The sequence below is a fragment of the Vespula pensylvanica genome, chromosome 2 (assembly GCF_014466175.1).
Source record: "Vespula pensylvanica isolate Volc-1 chromosome 2, ASM1446617v1, whole genome shotgun sequence".
NCBI lineage: Eukaryota > Metazoa > Arthropoda > Insecta > Hymenoptera > Vespidae > Vespula > Vespula pensylvanica.
Window position 1 is genome coordinate 9,610,280 of NC_057686.1, and position 20,938 is coordinate 9,631,217.

The following is a 20,938-nucleotide window of genomic DNA, read 5'->3' on the forward strand; positions in this document are numbered from 1 at the left end:
TTCACATTTATTGATTTCACTTTGAAATCGAATCTCTCGAAATTCGATGAAGAATTGAAAAAAATGTAATACGAGTGAGACAAACAACAACGACGTAGCTACGTATGTGCAAATTCATTTTGCTGATAAAGAAAACGTATAAATTGGAAAAATTTAATCAAAATGGATATGGATATATCGTGATGAGAATAAGAATGAACCAAGAATATATTTTATTTCGTTCGCCGATACATAGGGTGTGATCTTAGATCCATTAAAATTAGTGTCCTTTTCCTACCCTCTCTCTCTCTCTCTCTCTCTCTCTCTCTCTCTCTCTCTCTCTCTCTCTCTCTCTCACCGCCCGTTGTTCCCAGTGACCGAATTGAATTTCCGGAACAAATCGAAAGCAATTGTCGATATCCACTATATCGTCCAAGCAGGTCAATGGGAAAAATATTTCTATCGAACGAACGAGCTCGATTTTCCATTCAAACCTATCTATCCCCAACATCGACACCTGGTCAAACTTCTTCATTAATTTCCAGTCTCATTTCTCGTCAAGATCTCTTTCTCTCTCTCCCTCTCTCTCTCTCTCTCTCTCTCTCTCCCTCTCTCTCTCCCTCTAACGGATCGCTGTTTTTCAAATCCAGTGGGAAGTATTTCACTCAAAAGTACTCGGAAATAAAAGAACTATCCGATGGTCGCATGTTTCGATGCAATTTGTTTTTTTCTGTTTTTCTTATAATAAAAAGTAATAATCTATTGTCGTTACGGAGTTGCATGACGATTTCATTACGCTGATAGATTGTAGAATATAGATCGTTATTTATAAATTTGATCTGTTAATTGTAACAATCGATAATCATTTCTTGATTTTTTATAATCGCTAGTAGTTTATTATTAACAATACATGATCATCTAATTGGATTATAAGGAAGACGGAGAAAACTGTTGATTAAGCTAATCACGAAGATTCACGGTCTGTTAAGATATAGAAACGTACGGGATACGTAATGCCTCTGGAAGAGTGGAAGGGTGAATGACATGATCCATTGATAAACGAGCTACTTGACGCAAGAAAGAAAAAATAATGAATAATTCCACGCATGACAGATCGTGTCTCATGATTCTTTCGCATTTGATTAATGATTCTTCTTCCTCGATAACAGAAAACCTTTACTTCATCTCAACAACTTGTAAAAAACCTCTTTGAGCAAGGCATCAAGATTGTTGGATTTTTTCTTCTTTCCCACCATCGCTTAATTTCTTATTCCAAGTCAATTTAAATACAATATACTATATAGAAACTGACCCATATAATTTGACCATCTTGTAAATTTTCATGGTTTTTGATAATACAAATATATTTCCAAACAAACTTACTTTGTTCATAAGGAAAAATATAGTGGCATGAAAATTGTTTTTTTAACTCACTTTTTAAGGTACCATTGCCGGCAATATTCTTTTTAAATATTAGGAGCCAAGAAAATTCATGTGAGTTTTTAAAGTAAAAATTAAAGAAAAAAATTTTATAAAAAGTTTTATTTAATTAAATAGTCACTTTCATAATATATGACCCTTTCCCAACAAAATACATATTTATAAATTCCTCTTTTATAAAATGTTGTGTCTTTAGAAGTAAGAAATCTGTTGAGTTCCGCTTCAATCTCTGCTTTTTTCGTTTATCGTCTACTTCGCATGTGATTATCTATTCCTAAGAAAAGATAATAATCGCTTGAAGAAATATCAAGAGAATATGGGGGATATTATTCTCATAATATAATAAAAATTTTTCACGAGTACATCTTGTAATATGTGGTTTCTGAAATTTTATTTTTGACAAGAATAATTCTTTCGATTAACTAGTTTTGGCTGTTTCCAATGATCTTCCAATTTGATGCAAATATAAAAGAATTGTTTCATTATTGACTTTAAACATTTTAAAAAGTTCTGATTACTTTCGAATTACTTTTAATAAGGATACGTAATTCTTTATTATCAATAACACAAGGCCATTCTAAATGGGATGAATCTACAAGTGATCCATCAACAGAAAAAAGTTTTGTTAAACCATTTTTGTGCGTTATGTGCTTTTACAACATCTTCTCCAAATGCATTGCATATCTTACGACATATCTCTGCAGCTTCGAACCAAATTTAAATTTATAAATCAAACGTTCGAATTACACAAAATTTAATTGACATTTTAAAAGAGTTCAAGATTACAGTATAAAAATACATCAAAGCATACCCCAGTCGACTGATGCATATGTATGCTAGATAATACACATGACAACTTATAACATACACATGTAAACTATATAATATATATGTATTATATATTATATAGACATATAATATATTATATATTATATAGCAAGTCACAAGATACAATAAGTCGTTGCAACGAACTCTAGCGAAAATCGTATGAATTAATAGACTGTTATATTTCTGTTAGTGTATTACAATGACCCATGATATAACAAAGCCACAGAATACCATTTTTTTTTACAAAATCACGATTGAGTGGAAAAAATGTTGAAGTTTTAAATCTACAAGTTTCAGTTCACATGACATATTTTACAATTATGGTTGCAATTGTTCTCTACAATTCATAAAAATTTAAACAATAAATAAAAAATAATATGTGAAAAATCGTATATAGTATTATCGTTTATCCTTCCGACCGCAAGAAAGCCGGATAGAACGAAAGGCTGTCATAAAAACAGTGTGTGTTCAACAGCCGCAGAGCGCAAGTAAAAGTAGTATTTAATTATATTTGATCTTTCGTAACTATTTTCCTCAACCTTCCAATATCTTACAAAATAAACAATAAATCTTAAAATAAAAAATAAAAAAAATCAAGAAAAACCTAAAATAAAAAATAAACCTTGCAATTTCATTGAGGATAAAATAATAAAGACCTACTAAAATAAATTTCCTTTCGAATACTTTCAAGAAGGATTCATATTAGAAAAACACGATTTGAATCAAATAATATTTTTTTTTCTTTTTTTTTTTTTTTTTGATATTTTTTCGTATCTTCAAAAACAGTAAAGACGATAAATACAAATGTAAAATGATTCGCCTAGGATAGTATTAGATAGATATCTACATACATCTATACTTGTTTCGTACGATCAAACTCAAAACAAAGATTTTTTCAATTCTTTCATTTTCTTTTTTCTTAATTCGTAATAAAAAAAATGTGAGTTAATGCGTTAACGCGTGGAATTAACGCTCTAGTGTAATATTAAAACTAGTGTTTCTTGTATCCTTTCGTTCGATGGTGTCACCATCAAGCTACTTAACATGCAACTCACGTTCTTGACTCGATCTCGGAATCTAAATACGAATATAATTTTCATTCGCACAAAAGCAATAGAATTCATCCACGGAATAATCGCGTAGAGTTTGAAAGAGTGCAAGAACCATCACGGTATGAAGCTCGTCAGGCTATTGAGTACGAAGAAATTTTACATTTCAAAGGATTTTGCAGAAAATTTGCTCTATGACGATATAGATCATTAGTTCAATAAGACTTGGAAGAGTTAATCTAGTTGTGATCTATCGAACGGCTTTTCTCGAATTTTTATTCATATATTAAAAGAGAAAGCGTTTGCTTTTTTAATAAACGAAAGAAACGACATTTTTGAAAAACGTAATTACAGATGTAAATTAAATTCATTAAATTGAAATATATAACATACAGAAGCGATATGCTTTTATTAATTTGATTTAAAGAACTTTGTAAATTATGTAAAAAAAAAAGCACGAATATCGATAATAAAAACGATAGAAGTTTGTTGGAAAAAGAAAACATTCGCAAGTTTTCCCGTAAAGACTAACTGGTGATCCGTTAACAGCTCTAACTATTTGTACCTGTCTCTAAAGAAGAAAATCTAGTTAAACGATCGCGCAAATTGTTTTTCGTGTTTTCGCTGAAGAGTAAGTTAAAGTTTGTATCGTGGATCCATCTCAAAAAAAATTGCTTCGCGTTTCTCTTGCAAACGCAAATATTCTGATGAAATAGATAAAAACAAAACAAGTAGACAAAAAACAAAGAAAGTTAAAATGAATCGAAAGCCACCTGCTACGCCAACAATATATATGTTTATCTAATTACGTACGCGATGTAGATGATACAGAACATACCGTCAAGTATACCAATACGCATCGAGCAAATAATTATTAAAAATTTGTATATATTTTCTATTGTTATAATTTACAGATAAAACATAGCTATATAACAGATTTTGTCCCAAATGCCTTTAAATACAAATATATAAAGATACTGTAGGAAAGGGACACATGAGCAGTGAGAAGAAAGAGAAGAGTGCGATAGACTTCGTTCGTTAGTTTCAAACGGTTAATTATTGAAGTCATCCGAAAATTGAGCAAGACAATGAGAGATATCGTGCACTTAAAAAAAGGAAAATCGATGTAAACCATGCAAAATTTATACTTATTGTTAGTTCATATTCGAAATGTATTATAGTTGCGATTCGTCGTAATCGATTCTATTTTAAAGGTCGGTAAAGCTATTAGTTATTTTCGATTCGGAAGAGTTAGATTTTCTGTTATTAAATTTCGATAGAATTGAAGCCATCGCGATCAACTGTAACGGCTCATTCATTAGAGTAATTTCTGGAATAACAAGTGACAAATCGTCCAAAGCATAAACAAAAGAAAAAGTTCATTCGGCAACAGGATTCTACTTAAACTAAAGCAAAGTTGTCAGAATCGTTGAGAAAAAACTCTGTAGCCGTCTAAGTCATCCCAACTTGCGTGCGCCCTACATGAGTTGCCATGGAAACAGAAAGGAAACTACACAAGGCTACACGAACCCTGAAATTCCTTTCAAGGATCGTGGATTTTATTTCAGATTTTTGCTCTTCATAGGCAAATGCTTATAGAATCGACGATTTGTTTTAAATAAACGATTCGATGACTGATCATCATTTACTTAAATATCGAATAAACAATAACACAGATAAACAAGATGGTAACTGCTTACAGCAAAAGCTTTATTGCGATTATATAAAATGAGAATCGCTTTGGAACTTTCTCCAAGTGCTACTATAAATAAACAATTCTAGTTATAATCCCGCTATAGAAGTCAAATTTGATGCAAGATTAACAATGGAAAAAAATCTGAAAGATAAGAAAGATACGTGCATATTTACGTAGATGTGTAGATACGTATATATTGTATATGAGTAGACACGTAAAAGAACACGAAAAGAGTAAAAGGGATAAAAAAAATCAATGTTTCTATGAGAGACTGTACGAGAGCGAGAGAAGAAAATGCACGAGAGAGGCCTACGTTGAACGTGTTTGGCGGCCCTTTCAAAAAGGTCCCGAAGGTCCCTCTGTTTCTTTATTCCACTGTCTCTCCCCTCGTATCTACCCTCTCACATTGTGAGACTAAACGAAGATTGAGAGGGAGGGAAAGCACCCACGGTGCTAACGATTCCTCTATGCATCATGTATTTAAGGACCGGCACCAATCGGCAAAGTCTTTCAACTGTTTTCAAGGATCACTCCGAGTCCCTTCCTCTTTCTTTTTTACTTTCTTTTGTTCTTTGTCTCTCTTCTCCAATCCTCCTTTCTTGATCATACGTCTTTTACGCTATGCAAGAGCAAAACTGCTATTCAATCCTGCTGGCACTTCTTCATGCTCTATCGCTATATGAGATGAACGTATCGGACTTTTCCAATCGATAGTAGAAAAAGTCATCTCTATTTCGTTCCCGTACCTCGAGAAGAATGATCCGAACTGAATCCGTTACTACTTCCTACCAATAAAAGAATAGTTTTGTGCGAGTGCGTGATAAAGAAATAAAAAAAGGGGAAAAGAGAGAATACGTACTCGAGTTACAATATGGCACGTCATGCTCCCGGACGACCTTTCCATGGTATGCAGGGCTCTTACGCGTAAGCCTCCGGTTAGATCGCTACTTAACTACTCGCCGTCGCGATCGGCCTCGCGCGAGGCTCCTATCTCTGTTTCTTCTACATTTCCTTCCTCGCTCTTTACCTTCTTCCCCTTTAAGGCTTCGTTTAAGATGCGCTTACAACACTCGTTACGGCTAGTTTCGCGTTTCCCTGTGTACGTATATGAATTTGTACGTATGAAACAAATATTTGGAGAAAAACGAGCGGCATCCTTTCTTTCCCGACGATAAGTAGGCATATCAAAAGGAGGAAAGCGGAAAAGAAATATGCTTCCGGGTCGGCGACATCGTTAAAAACGAGAACCTTACAATTCCTCAGCCAAACGCAGCGCGCCAAATTCGTTTTATGTCTCAAGGGTCGTTTCTTACTCCCTCTCTCTCTCTCTCTCTCTCTCTCTCTCTCTCTCTCTCTCTGTCTCTCTCGCTCGCTCGCTCTCTTTCTCTTTTCTGTCACCAGTCAATTGATCTCAATTATAAAAATGTTTGCGAGAATAAAAATGAAAATTAATAAAAATAAAGCGAAAAAGAAATAACCATTATTTCTCTATTAAATATAGTACTTACTTAATGTACGTACGCAATTACTTGATTATTTAATGAAGTAATTTAGAAACGTTTTTATGTATCGGTAGACAGAATTTCAAAAGGACATAGTAATAAATCGTCCAAAGAGATTCGTGCAAACAGTTGGTAAATAAAACATTACGATCTCAAAGGTTCTCATGGTAGCTTAAAATTTAAACGTAGAGGAAGAAACGATATCGACGAGGTCGCATAGTAAGAGAGACGAAGGAATGAGCTGAACTCTGAGATCGAGAAAGATGATGAAGAAAAGATCGAAAGGATAGTCGGGGAGAGAGGAAGCACAAAGGATTCTTCATCGACGATCGTGGATGGAAAGAAGAGGCAAGATGGATTTTCGGTGCGGTGAATCCGATGCTTTTAAACGGCGTTTCCTGGGAGAAGATCTCGTAGGAATCACCTCGCGTGTAGCTTCTTTCCTCTAGAGCGAGCCGAAATGCCTAAGGCTCTTTTGGCGAGCTTCCAAAGGTTATTCGCGCGGGACTCGCTTGAAAGTTGGTTCCGCGGCTCATTCCGCGACTCGTTCCACGACGTTTCATCCGATCTCCCATAAAAAACTTCTCTACCACCTCACGATCCTACCACATCTGCGAATGCTTCTTCAAGACTCAAGAAGCATCCAAAACTCGACGCCATTCTGTGGAGGTGGAAAGGAGAAAGAACGCCTTAAACGTTTCAACCGTAATCATCTTAACGAATTCATCAAACGACTGGCTTCTCTATGAAACGAAGCGATATTTCATTGTACGTAATGATCGTTATACTGATACAATGAGGAAAAATAACAAATATCTATGTTTCTTTTTTACACCATTCTCATCAAAAGTCCCTATATTTTCAGATTAGACTAGCGCATGCGTTCGCTTTTTAGTCTCGGAACTCTATGAATCGATAATTAATGCATTTGCTGATGGGTAATTAGCAGTGACACCGTATTGAGTACTTTCTGAAATATGTATTAGACACGGTGATAGATACCGTTAAGCCTTTGATCAGTCTAACCGAAATGAATAAACCAAAGTATCTATCGATTCACACTTTCTATCAAATGCGAATACGATGCATGGACCTAGTCTCATATATTATATTTATTTCCAGATATTTTTAGTAATAAGACAGACGAGTATTAACAAAACTCATAAACGATACTCTTTGTTTTTTTTTTTTTTCAATTAAGAAATTAGATAAGTTATTTGTTATGTGAAAATTAAATACTCTTAACAATTTTCTACTTGTTCTATAAATTATAATTTACTAACAATTTACCAAAAAATAATATCTTTCTCTGAATGCGGTGCATTAATATAATATTTAAAAGTTATATTTACAGATGTGTTTAAGATATTGTTATGAAATTATTGAAAGAACAAATGAGTCATTACACTTTGATTCTCGGGATGGATGATTCAGTTTTTCCGGAAATAGTCGACCTATCGTAAAATTATATATTGTTACGTACTCACAACATAAACTTGACTGCTTACGAAGATGGTGGATTTTTATTGTTTGTGTTAATCGTTTTTAATGACGATCTCTGTTATACGCTTTCTTAAACCGAAGAAGATACAAGAGAAAATAAAGTACCAGAATCTGTCTCATCTAATAGGAACTCGATCTAGTCGACGATGAGCCCATATATACAAGTGGATTATATATAAACCATCCATATATATAAATCGAATTTCGTTTCACATCGAACTAGAAATTCGCGACCCATTTACAAAACGAAACGATGGAAACGAGCAGAAAAATTCGATTCCACAACTACTTTGTTATTGCTTTCTATAGAAACCGCGAGCATAGCTGAAAAATGGGACACAAATATCAACATGGCCTCGTAAATTCTTTTCTCTTCCAATCGTAAACTTTTCTACTTTTTGAGGCATACGTTTCTGACTTTGTCAGTATGCAATACCCGTGTGGTACTTAGTTATCCATATGTATTTATCTATAATTAATATATTTATAAAAATATATGATTTCGAATATGATAACGGTAATTATAAGAATATTATCATTAACAAAGCAGAAAGGAGAGCGTTGACGTAAAATTCTTGTTTGCTCCGATGCTTCGAATTAGACGAATAGAACCTAAGACAGGACTGAGGGGAGATAAAAAAAGGCAACAAAATATGATCACATGAAGATAGAACGAAGGATGAACGGAGAGAGGATGGAAGAAGAAAAAAGCGAGAACGAAGCAGCGTGAGTCGCGACGTCGGCCGTTCTATAATTAATGGGGATCCTAGTTAACACGCAAAGTAGTTTAGTGCAGCAATGTTTGCTCGTTGTCATTATTTGACAGGCGTCTCGCCGCAAGCATATCACTGATCGAGTCGACGCATTGCGACGGTTTACATGAATCAGCTGGAAAATAAATTAACCGCGTAATCATCGTATCGCAATCACTCGCTTTCCAATAAAATTGTTCCCGCCTGACGAAAGTCCCTGCAATAAAAGCTATTACTGCTCGTTTGTGAAATGACTTGAGAGAATTTTCTTAACATGGATTAAAAATGAAATAAAATGGAATAAAAAATGGAATAAAATATTCAAATCTTCTGTTCGCTTCGCAAAGATGATAAAAATATCGAATATCGAATAAATAAGAAAAATTTAATCGGAACTTGATAATACTTTTTATGGACTATATTTGCAGAGTAGCTATACTTGAATGAAAAAAAGAAAAAAATAACGTAGTAAATGAAACAAGATGTATTGAGATGTAATGAGATGATTGTAGCTCAATACGTTATCGGATAAACTATATAAAAGATTAACTGTCTTTAAAAATCTTTGACGTTGATCCATCGAAATGAAAGACGACACGTTTTATCACACAATTTTATTACAACTTCCGAGTACTGCGATATAATTCGCGATAGTTCTATTATATAATGAACCGTTTTACGAATATTTCTTATTGAGAGTATATAGGATAAAGTCTTTCTCGATAAACGCTGTCTTCTTAGGTCGATCGACATTGACACAGTTTTGACCTAAACCTTTATCCAACGAATCTTTCATGACCAGGTCGTTAACTTACACTAACTTCACACGTTTCGGTTTCTTCATCTTATCGGTAATTTTTCCGAATGGCATTATCAATCAACGATGCCGCATCTATCAATAAAACAATCGAATCTTACGTGCGCCATTAGCAACCACATCGTTTTTTATCGACAGATGCAATTTTCTCGCAATGATCCGTGTTAAGGCCGTTCATCACTCCTGGTTTTATAATTACGCCATCAAGCAGGACAGACGTAATTCTTCACCGATTTTAATGCACAAGATTTTATTTTAAAAACGAAGATTTAATCTATTAAACTTATTTTTCGAATTTTTGAAAAAACTTTATTTTCTTTGAAAAAAACAGTGTTAAAAAATGGTATTTTTTCAAAAATAGTGTATTCACAAATTTAAAGTTTTTTCAAAAATTCGAAAAGTAAAATTAATAGATTAAACCTTCTTTTTTAAAATGAGACCTTGTTCATCAAAATCGTTCAAGAATTACGCCCGTTCCGTTCGATGGCGTAAATGCTGTTTTCGACATTTTTCGTGAAAAAAGATTTAGTACTGCGGCACCCTTGAAATTTGCGACAAAGGAGAAGAAACTCATTTCCCCACTACTGATTTTCGTATACACGCTTGAATGATGTATGTCTTCCTTGAAGTAGCAATTGCCTCTTTATGTTTTTATTTTGTATTGAATTTACGTATACGTAAATTCAGAAATCGTAGGCAAGTCTTTTTTTATTGTATTGATGTAAACGAAAACAATGAACTAATTAATTTTTTTCTGCCTTATTTAATAATTTAATAAAGTATTACTATCCAATCTTTTATATTTATTTCCTCCACTGATGGCTGACGTAAATTTCACGGTGATCTGTGCTGGATAGGACAAAGCAACACTATAATTTTATTTAATGACAAATGCATATAAAGTATACGCATTTGTCGATTATTTTTTCAAAAATAATAATTAGTAAACATATATATTATATATTATTTTTAATAAATATATTATATATTATTTAAATAACGAATTCGTTCCCACATTATCTACGAGATTTTTCTACAAGCACTATTTTGTTATACTTTCCTCCGTAGGAGTTCGCTTGATATTATTGTTGTTACTATAATAATAATATGTAATATGATAATATAGTAATAAGAACAGTAATAAGAAGAAATAGAAGAATATACCTATGGTATGTACTCGTGACACGTCACGATGATAGGAATTTATGATAAGAAAAGAAGAAAAAAAATGTGTCATTTTACGTCATGGTTTATCGCACGAACTCTCAAGAAATCGTGTCCTTGATAATTTCGACACACGACCATCCTATACAAACGACCTATGATGACAAATACGAAACATTTCTTTTGTTTTTGTCCGTATCGTTTCTCTATGTCTTACTACCTTGGAATAATAATGCATTTCTTTTCATATTGTTTAATGTATGTAAATTATATTTAAGTACATTTTTATTATTGTTATTATATTATATTATTATTATCAGTAGTAGTAGTTGCAGTAATATAAAGTGGACTAGTCATACAGGGGAAACCAGGTAAAAAAAAACGCTGGGAATTCTACCTCATAGGTAGTGTGGAAATGAACTCATATTTTAATTTGTACTAGAATAATATAATATATAAGTATTCAGTAATTATTTTTAAGGAAACATTCAACAAAATCTTATTTTTTGTCGCAAATTTATATATTAGTTCTTATATGTTCTTAAAATAAATTTATGTGTTAATTCTTATTAGTCTCAATTATTTCTATTATTTTCTACGCATTTATCGTGAAACAAATGTGTCGTATTTAGCACGGATCACTGTGAGATGCACGGATGACTAGCACGAGTGCTATCAAAAGAAGATATACATATAAGAGACAAAAATGTGAATTCACAATCTACTAAACTACTTGTTCTAGTCCACACCCACACAAAATCAATTATTATATACGCCTGAGAGGGGAATAACTTACACGAGCTTATATACTGATACGATAGACGCGTGGTGAGGAATACGTTCCCCGTTCGCATTCGTAGTTCATATTTTATCCATACCTGTCGTTGACGTCACACACGCTTCAAACGAAAAATGATGTGCAGCCTTAAATACGATACAGCGCTGGTACGCATTTGTTTTACAATATAAATAATAATCAATTATTTAGCTGCACGATATTTTAGCTTACCGAGCTTTGCAGTGCGAAACGGTCAGAATGACACCATCGAAAATGGTCTTCGGAAAAGAGATAACTGTAACTCCGGATATACTTCGAAGATCTCCTACCAATGAATAAAGAAAAAGAAGAATATAACACGCGCAGAGCTAGAGATTAAATTAGAAGAAATATATGAATTTATAAGGAAACAAGTAGATACATCATCTAAGAAAATGAAAAGTTAATGCAACATTAAGGCAAGGAAAATTGATTTAGGAAACTATTAGGAGACCGTTAGGTTATATGAACCAAAGAAGACAAAAAGAAAATGTCAAAAATAGCAATTTGATTGGAAAGAACCTTACGTTATAAGTAATAAAATAAATGATGTTGTTTTACGCATTTGGAAATCGCAGAAAAGAAGATATAGGGTCGTTCGTGTAAATAGATAGACGAAAGTTGGATAAAATTGGTCCTATTCCGACTACCAAACGACAGATACAATTTTTTAGTAAAAATTTATTATTGTTCTAATTGCTTTTTTTTAGTTATTAAAATTCTATTGAGTTCTCAACCAATTTTGATATGCGGTGACTGTGTATTTAACGCTTTTGTGTAAACGAATAATTTTAGCGTAAAAGCAGAGGAGTTTGAATAAGGGCCTACTGTTCCCAATTTTAGACATAAGGAGCCGAATTCCGCTGTGTTTATTTTTCTCTTTTTACCTTCATTCGTCAGGACTGCCTCTTTTGAACGAAAAGAAACAATCTGGGACTTGTATCTAACCTGCGAAACGAGATCCTTCGGAATCCAAGGAGGGAGGAGGAAGAAGATGCCGCGAGTATCTTCATTGAGCAGTTGCGTTAGGCCAAAGAGATCGAATCATGTTGATAATCGCTGATGACTATTTCGTAGATAAGCGAAATAGGAAATCCTAAAGGCGTAATTCAACTAGTGATCAGGAAATAGATATTTCTAAATAAATTTTAGGCAAGAAACAAAATAGTTCTTATACGAGAAAAGAAAAATTAGTTTTTGCTGGGTACTTGTTGCGGTTACAGAACGAAAATTTAACGTTCCACTAGAATTAGTATGGAGAACTAATTGATAAAGGCGGAAGATAAGACTTCAAGATATTTTTTTTTAATTTAACGATATCTCAGAAACTTAGATCCAAAACTCATTAAAATACTCCATATGAGCATTGCGAAACGCGCTTTCTTGTGTTTGGTCAGCAAATTTGAGCATCAGTTTATGTACACAAACAAACAGTAATCATCTACTTTACAGAACAAAACACACCACTCAAGCATTTATATGAAAAGTAGTTATAAGAAAATTAGTTTCTTTTGCCACAAATTTCAAAAGGCGCCACTATACTCCACTATACATTTAAACCGATTTTGATGTAGAAGGTCTTATTTTAAAGATGAAGATTTAACGAAAAAATAATTTTTACGAATTTTGAAAAAATCTTTATTTTTATGTACAAACTAGTCTTGAAAAAAAAGCACCATTTTTGACGTGATCTTTTCCGAAGAAAATAAAACTTTTTCAAAAATTCGAAAGAGCCGAATTAAACTCACTTAAGCTTTCATCTTTAAGATGAAATCAATTGTATTTATTAATTTTTTTAAATTTGTTCATCAAAATGTATTTATTATCAACGTAAACCATCATAAAACCAAGGGTGACAAATAACTTTAAAGATAACTAATAGAAATAAATATATGTATATATAACAATAATCGAAAGAAATAACAGAAAAATATCATCGTATTGATCACTATAAAAATCACAAGTTTCGTCATATTTACTTTTTTTTGTGTCTTTCAGTTTCTTTTTAATGTTTTCATAATGTAAAAAAAATTATTATGCAAAAAAGAAAGAAAATTGAAAAATTCTTTTCAAAAAGAAAGGCCCTTGAATCGCACGGACTACAATGTTTTTGAGACTTTTGCTTCTGCGATAGAGTATTTAATTTAATACTTCGAAAATTTCAGAGCCATGAAGGGGGAAAGAAAAGAAAGAAAAAGAAAAAAGTAAAGAAAAAGGTCTCAATCGTAAAAACTCTCCGTGTCGATCTACAAGACGTACGAGTGCTGCCGGCATCAACCATTATCTGCTCTTACTAGTCTTCTATATCGAGTATCTGTCACTGTCACTAAGAATCCAATTCTTCTGTTTCAGATTACGACACGATGGTGGAAGGTGTTTTATTGACTATACGGTAGGTCAGATAGGACAAATAGAGTAGTGGAGCTGACTGATCAAGCTCTCGCAAAAAAGAGAAATGAATTCGACGGTTTCTCGGGATAGCAAACAATTCGAACTATTTCCAACGATTTCCAACGATTTCGCGTCGAATTTTACGAATACGAAGTATTTTTGAATAAGCTGGGCAGAAACAATGAGCTCTCTGACCGAGAAAATAGCTGACCGAAAAATAAAAAACAAAATAAGAAAAAAACGTTTGATATGACATCCACGCACTCTGTTTCACCAATTGTTTTCTTCTTGATTTCGAATCACAAACATACAATTTTTCTCAGTTGCCGGATAGGAAATGTTTTCTCTAATATACTTTTTTTATTTATAACGCATCGTCTTCGCTGAATATCGTACGACAGACAATGAAAAACGTGTCCATATACAACTGGTACTACTTATAACCGATTAATTTTCCATATATTGTACCAATCACTTAGTCTCGGACAAACTTTTCGTTTCAAGAGTGATAACGCATAAAGTGACGGAAACGTCTAGGGAAACGTAAACGATAAAATAATGATCTACTTTGCATCACATAATCATAAATTCGCAGCAGAAAATATGGAAATAAAGGATACAACTTAGTTTCTTCGCTTCAAAGAAGAAAGACGTGTATTCGAGATCGCGCGACCATTACTGTATCGATATAATATTCGTAACAAACTTAAGTTATCATCAGTAGGATTAGTAAAATGTTGATATGAATAGCAATGACTTCGGTAAAGATCTCCGTAATATTTTCTTTCTCACATCAATGTGTCGAATTTCGAACATTGCAACTACCGAATACAATATTATTGCGAATCTGGACGCGACCATAGAATCAGCGCAGACGAGCGACAGGTAAAACGCACGGTAGCGCACGATGTTCTGCCGTCAAACGTGCGTTGCAGCGACCATATATTTTTTAAATGTAGCAATACACACGAGCATGCAATGCCACCACATCGCCACAAGGGACACTCCGTCAACGCAGAGTATCTGCTGTGTTGTCCTGCGGGAACGTGGATTTTGGCGTCGCTACACCACTGCAGCAGTACAAAGAAACGTATCGTATAGTGCACACGTGCGACACTACACCACAAAACATCATGGCCGAGAAGATTAATATTAAACTTGTAATTGAAGAAATTACAAAATCTCACGTAATCTGAATGTTACAAGCGAAGACTATCGTGATAAAAACGAAAAGAGCTGCCTAAATAGCTATTTGTCAAAAATTTTTTAATAATTTTCATGAAACATATCCGAAAGGTTCGTGTTTCATATTTATTTCTTTGTACTGCAGCAACGATGCTGTAACGCCAAAATTCTACGTTGCCATGCTTTCCGGCAGAACGACGCAACAATTACGTCGATGCAATGTCGTTTGCAGGACGTGTGGCGTCAAACGCTCGTGTACCTTGCTACATTCAAGATACATGGTCGCCGCAACGCATGTTTAACAAACTGTGCGGTACTGTGTATCACTTAATGCTTGTCTACATCAATCTTTAGAACATTGCGTTTCTCAAACAGCACGTAAACTACTTAAAAAACTTTTTATCCGATAGATCGAAATCTATCCAGTAATATTTGCACTGTTGGCGTATCATTCTCAAAGGAAACGTTTCGTTTTACAGGAGATGCTTCCACAAAATCTCGTAAATTTGATAAAGGTCACGTCATAAATAGTGAGGATATCAAGAAACGCTGAACTAGCAGCTTTATTCTGCTCTTTTACAAAAATATATTTCCTTTGATTTAACCCTCTTTCTGTTTCAAAATAATATAGGAATCGTATAATCATCTTAAATACGTACTTCCAATGAGAGTTAGAAACATTTATTCTCCGAAGAAAAAAGAATAACTAAAATCGTTATCAGATTTTCGTTGCAATCAAGCGAAGGATCCTCGTCAGTGCAATGAAAGAGGAAGAAAACGACGATCTCGTGGAGAGAACCGCGCGCATTGCGCGCCCCACGCGGGGATGCGTTCCAGCGGCTATACAGGTGGATGTACCGGTGGATATGCCGTTGCTTGGAGAGGGATCAATGAACAAGTTCAATAACCTTAAATCCACTTGAAGTCCAACCATCTATCGCAAAGCCAGAGTGCTTCGTTTCAACAACCAAAATAGATATTCATTTTCGAATAGTGCTATTTTCCTAGCGAGACATAAATTCAATAGCCACCGTCTCGATCACTCGCCGGTAAAGTTCAAAGACCTCGTACATTTTCTTTATAATAAAGAAAATTAAGTGATTTCGACCTTCTATTCGATACTTTCTCAATCCTCTTTTTCATAGGAAATTCTTTTTAATCGACTATTGCGTTTTTCATCTTTTTCTCTTTCTTCTTCCCTTTTTTAAAAATCCTTTAACTTCTTCGATCTCTTATCAAACTTTTATGCGATTTAATCTAGATAATTGTTATATATATATATATATATATTTATTTATTTATATAACAGTATAAGCAGGTAAATACATCTAATGGAAATTCTTTGAGAAACAAATAAGCACTAGATTAACACAGTGTGAGACATTTCAATAAGGGTCTTTCTTGTTTAGAAGTGTGTAAACAATTTAAATTGAAAGTTGCAAATTTGTACTCAACCATTTTTCCCGATAGTTTCCTTAATTCGTCCACAAACGAGCTAAATTACTTTTTCTATGGTAAATAATATTACCATAGAAAAATTCCTCCATATGTATCTATTAAAATGTGGACAGCGATTCGTTAAACATCAGCAAATATACGCATGTGATCGTGTTAAAACGTAATTCTGGATATCCTTTTGACTTATTATGATATTTAATGTTTGTGTCAACAAAACAAAAAAAGATATATATATATTTGGTTCGGAAATAAATAAATGCATTCAACCTTGAAAGTACAAGAAACATGTATAAAGATAAAATATTAACAAAACTACTGTGCTTTTCCTAGTTCCCTTAGGAATTCTTTCAAAGATCAATAATCGAAATCATAAAAATTATATGAGTTAAAATCGAATACCCTATCGAAAAAGACATAAGCATAGGTAAGTACGATAGAAGAAAGAAAGATTAGATGAAAAAGTCATGGAAAAATTATTCTGCAAAAAAGACATATACAAAAGAAGAAACGTACTGACCTCGTCCACAAGACCAAACACGAGCAGAGCATATCCAAGGATATCGAACGCGGCCGAAAAAGAGAGACGGGGAGAGTGAGAGAGAAAGATTATTTTCACACCAGTTGTGTATTGTTGGAAATAAAAAAGAAAAAAGTAAAGAATATTTCAAAATGCACTCGTCCACAGAACGCAACGTGTATTCTTGAAGCGATGCGCTCAAAATAAAAATTTCAACACGATCGTGACGAGCACTGCTTGCAAACTGAATATTCTCTCGCGCAAAACGCACCGATGGAGGAAGTTGGCTAGGGTAAGCGATCCGCAAGAGGGCGCGGAAGTCTCTTGGAATCTTCGGGGTGAGTACTGATGGCGACCTACAGACGCCTCGAAAAAAAAAGTTGACGCCAACTTGATTATCAATAGATTGCCGCCTGTCTTTCGCTATGCTCCTCTTAATAAAATAACTTTTCGAAAAACGACGAGATAAATAAGCCCCACGCACACGCTCACTAAATACGAATAGAAACATCAACGAAGTTACGTCCCAAAGCGATATAATTATCAAGGGAAAAAAATTATCGTAGTAATATCGATTTTATCGATAAATATTGGTACTGTCGATAAGTACGCGAACTATCGTACTATTAATATAATACGCAGATATTAATTTTATCTATATATTAGTAATATAATGCACAGATATAATAATTTATCGAGATTCGATATTTTTATCAATAATTATTGGCACATTAACGTCTTTTTAGTTCTACTCACGTTTCCTTACAATGACGTTAAATATCTAAGTTAAGTGAATTACATTTCTGTATGAATCACATTTTTGTATCTATCGAAGAGCTTCAAAAAATTGTTAGAAATAGTTGAAATATCGTACAAGCCAACATCGAGTGGTTCGATATTTGTGATTCGGACATTTATGACGCGTACCTTCTCATCAAAATCGTTTTCCAAACTTTGTAATATCCTCGTTTTCTATCGTTGATTGGCCTGGAATTAAATTCTATTGGCATAAGTCAACTTTCGCTTTCGATGAAAATACATAGCCGCCGCGCATGAAATATTTTTCAAATATTTGTTAAAAACGTCTTTTTCTTTTGCAAAGTTTCAAATATTAATTGACAAACGAATATATTGGTTCTATCGAAATATTAGAAAAGGATGTAACTGACTCGTGAAGATGAATGTAGAGGAAGTGTACAACAAAAACATACGTTCGGCAAGGAACGAAGAAAACGAAATGGACGAGGAAGAGGACGAGGAGGAGGACGATAATACCTGCTGCTCCCGAGCAACGTTTTGCAACCCGATATTGCGCGACATCATCGTAACCGATTCAATCTTGAGATTCTTCGGCACGGAAATAACGTGGGCTAACCTATTCTGGCTGACGAGCGTTACAGCGATGATCCTGATGGCCTGGATAACTCTCTTCTTTGTCCTCGGCGAAACGATGTTACCCAGAGGCAGTTACTTTGGTCTCTTCGTTATCGTCGTGTTCTCTTATTTCCTTGGATGGATACTCGCCTACATTCCATACGCGAACCTTCCACCCGTCTTCGGCATGCTCCTAGCCGGTATAATCGTGAGAAATACAAATTTCTATGACATTAGACAGGAACTTGGCCTCAAAACACTAGCGAAAATACGAACGCTCTGTTTGACCTTCATCATGATACGCGCCGGTCTTCAACTGACTACCACGCCGATCCGTCGACATCCCGTCTTCGTCGCAATTCTTGCTGTCCTACCCTGTACCATGGAAATGTTCATCCTTGCTATTTGCGCAAAATATATCCTTAATTACCCTTGGAACTGGGCCTTTATGACCGGGTAAATACCACACGACCTATTTTGTTTCTTTTTTCTTTCCTTTTTGCACATCAGGAATAGGATGTAATAACCATAATCGAAACGATTATCAAAGTAAAATGATAATTTCGATTTTAGTACAATCATTGCTTGTATGTCCCCTGTTGTTACTGTCAATTGTATGCTGGCACTGGCCGAACATGGCTACGGTGAAGACAAAGGATTGGCTTCTTTACTTAATGCGGCTACTTCCATCGACGACATACACATCCTCTCGCTGTTCTCCATTTTCTACGCCGCCGTCTTCGGCGGTAAACAAATAGTTTGTAATATTATGCCTAATATACAAAGCATGCATGCATGCGTGTGCGTGCGTGTGTGTGTGTGTGTGTGTGTGTGTGTGTGTGTGTGTGTGTGTGTGTGTGCACATGTATATATATGTTTGTATATTATGCAAATACTCGTCTGTAATTTTTTAATGTTTTAATTACTTTATTCGTTCGCAAAATAAAACGGAATAAGGCAAAAGCAGTTTCTATTACAGAAGATCATCCAACTAAGTGGTGGTCGTATATACCTAGTGGCCTTCGAGATCTTATCCTAGGCAGTTTGGTAGGACTCCTTCTTGGTACTTTCTTGGCCTTTTTCCCCCATCGTAATCATGTAGGTACTTACTTTCGAAAGACACATAAAATGTGTTTGTGTTTGCCAAACCAGACAGTATTGGTAGAACATATGTAGCGCGTCTTCTATTTTTTCTTACGTGGATAGATATTAATTTACGAAATATCAGAAAAAAGAAGATATCATATTGATACAATGATTTTTCTTATTTCCAAAATACTTTGCTTCGAACCATGTTTTTACAAACTTTGATTAAGTGAAACATATTGTACATAAAAATTTAGGAATACGCAACGTGTTACCGACTGTCAAGCTTGGTACTGGCTGGGTTAATGTGTACCTCGTCGACATTGAAACTCCCCATCACCGGTGGACCATACATTGCTATCATAATAATGTCCTTCGTAGCTACTACAGGATGGCGAATATTAACAGTATCCTACGACGTAAGTACTCTTTATCGTACTACTTCGTAGTCGATCATGCTACTTCGAAAGTATATATTATCCATAGTATTATATTATTCATTTTACCGAGATATTCGGTATATAAAAAAAAAATAAGAAAAATGCAAAAATAAATAAGAGAGAGAGAGAGAGAGAGAGAGAGAGAGAGAGAGAGAGAGAGAGAGAGAGACAGACAGACGGACAGACAGAGAAACAAAAAAAACATTACACGCAACAGACAATGCCATTTCGAAGAGCAACGTACTTCCTCTGGCATTTTATGCAGCCCGTTTTGGTTGGTGTTATCGGAGCCGATATCGATTTTACGGACTGGTCCTTATCAAGATTCGGCCTTTATTGTATTTGCATACTCATTGGTTTAACGGTAAGCTTTTCTTCATAAATATAAATACAACGAAATCTTTCCTTCATTTTCGAAAACTATTTCTTATATAGACACGTTGCACCGTTGCCATTTTATCGACGATCAAGACGCCCTTCTCCTGGAAGGAACGAACATTCATCGCTCTTGCTTGGATTCCCAAGGGTACTCTTCAGGTTAATATTCGTTTTATTTATTCCTGCTGGTCTTATGTATATAATTGCCATTGTATTTTGAAAAATCAATAGGAAAAATATAATTACATATCCCGTAGGCTGCATTGGCACCCATGACCTATGAACGCACGACCGAAGAAAATCCAAAACAAATCGAACTGGCACTCGACGTCATCAGAATGTCGATAGTTGCTATCGTCTTTTTAGCGCCTCTCGGTGCGATCGTCATGATGATATCCGGCCCTATTCTCTTGAACAAGCTCAGCATGGAAGAACATGAGAGGGAACGCCGATTGAGTTACTTTCGTATTCGAAGCCTACAGCCTATTAGGACTCGAGGAAAAAAAATCAGCATATCCGCTGAACTGTCGTGATTTCAAATGTTCCGTTATACTCTCATTAA

At 34.5% G+C, this 20,938-nt stretch overlaps 2 protein-coding genes across 4 annotated transcripts in view; one reads left to right on the forward strand and one right to left on the reverse strand.

Annotated features, from left to right (window-relative positions):
- The window catches only part of LOC122638069, a 100,487-nt gene extending 83,124 nt beyond the window's left edge, over positions 1-17,363 (reverse strand). For both annotated transcript variants that reach the window (XM_043830714.1, XM_043830713.1), the window contains exon 1: positions 17,099-17,363. The gene's annotated coding sequence lies outside the window, so the exon portion shown is untranslated. The remainder of the gene's footprint in view (positions 1-17,098) is intronic.
- Positions 17,364-17,417: 54 nt separating this feature from the next.
- Positions 17,418-20,911, forward strand: LOC122638072 (sodium/hydrogen exchanger 9B1-like). 2 transcript variants are annotated; one of them, XM_043830721.1, is made up of 8 exons: positions 17,418-17,436; positions 18,251-18,928; positions 19,046-19,218; positions 19,452-19,570; positions 19,816-19,977; positions 20,216-20,362; positions 20,434-20,535; positions 20,634-20,911. In XM_043830721.1, the coding sequence occupies exons 2-8, from the start codon at positions 18,276-18,278 to the stop codon at positions 20,907-20,909; spliced, it is 1,632 nt and encodes a 543-aa protein (XP_043686656.1). In that variant the 5' UTR covers positions 17,418-17,436; positions 18,251-18,275; the 3' UTR covers positions 20,910-20,911. The 2 variants fall into 2 exon arrangements, with proteins under 2 accessions (XP_043686656.1, XP_043686655.1); XM_043830720.1 differs by lacking the exon at positions 17,418-17,436 and having other exon boundaries at positions 17,992-18,928.
- Positions 20,912-20,938: the final 27 nt, after the last annotated feature.

Bases quoted from the DNA above. Each gene is read 5' to 3' on its own strand.
- LOC122638072 (XM_043830721.1), top strand. From the start codon at position 18,276: ATGAATGTAGAGGAAGTGTACAACAAAAACATACGTTCGGCAAGGAAC. The intron at 18,929-19,045 runs GTAAATACCACA...TTTCGATTTTAG, and splicing joins AACTGGGCCTTTATGACCGG to TACAATCATTGCTTGTATGT. The intron at 20,363-20,433 runs GTAAGCTTTTCT...TTTCTTATATAG, and splicing joins GCATACTCATTGGTTTAACG to ACACGTTGCACCGTTGCCAT.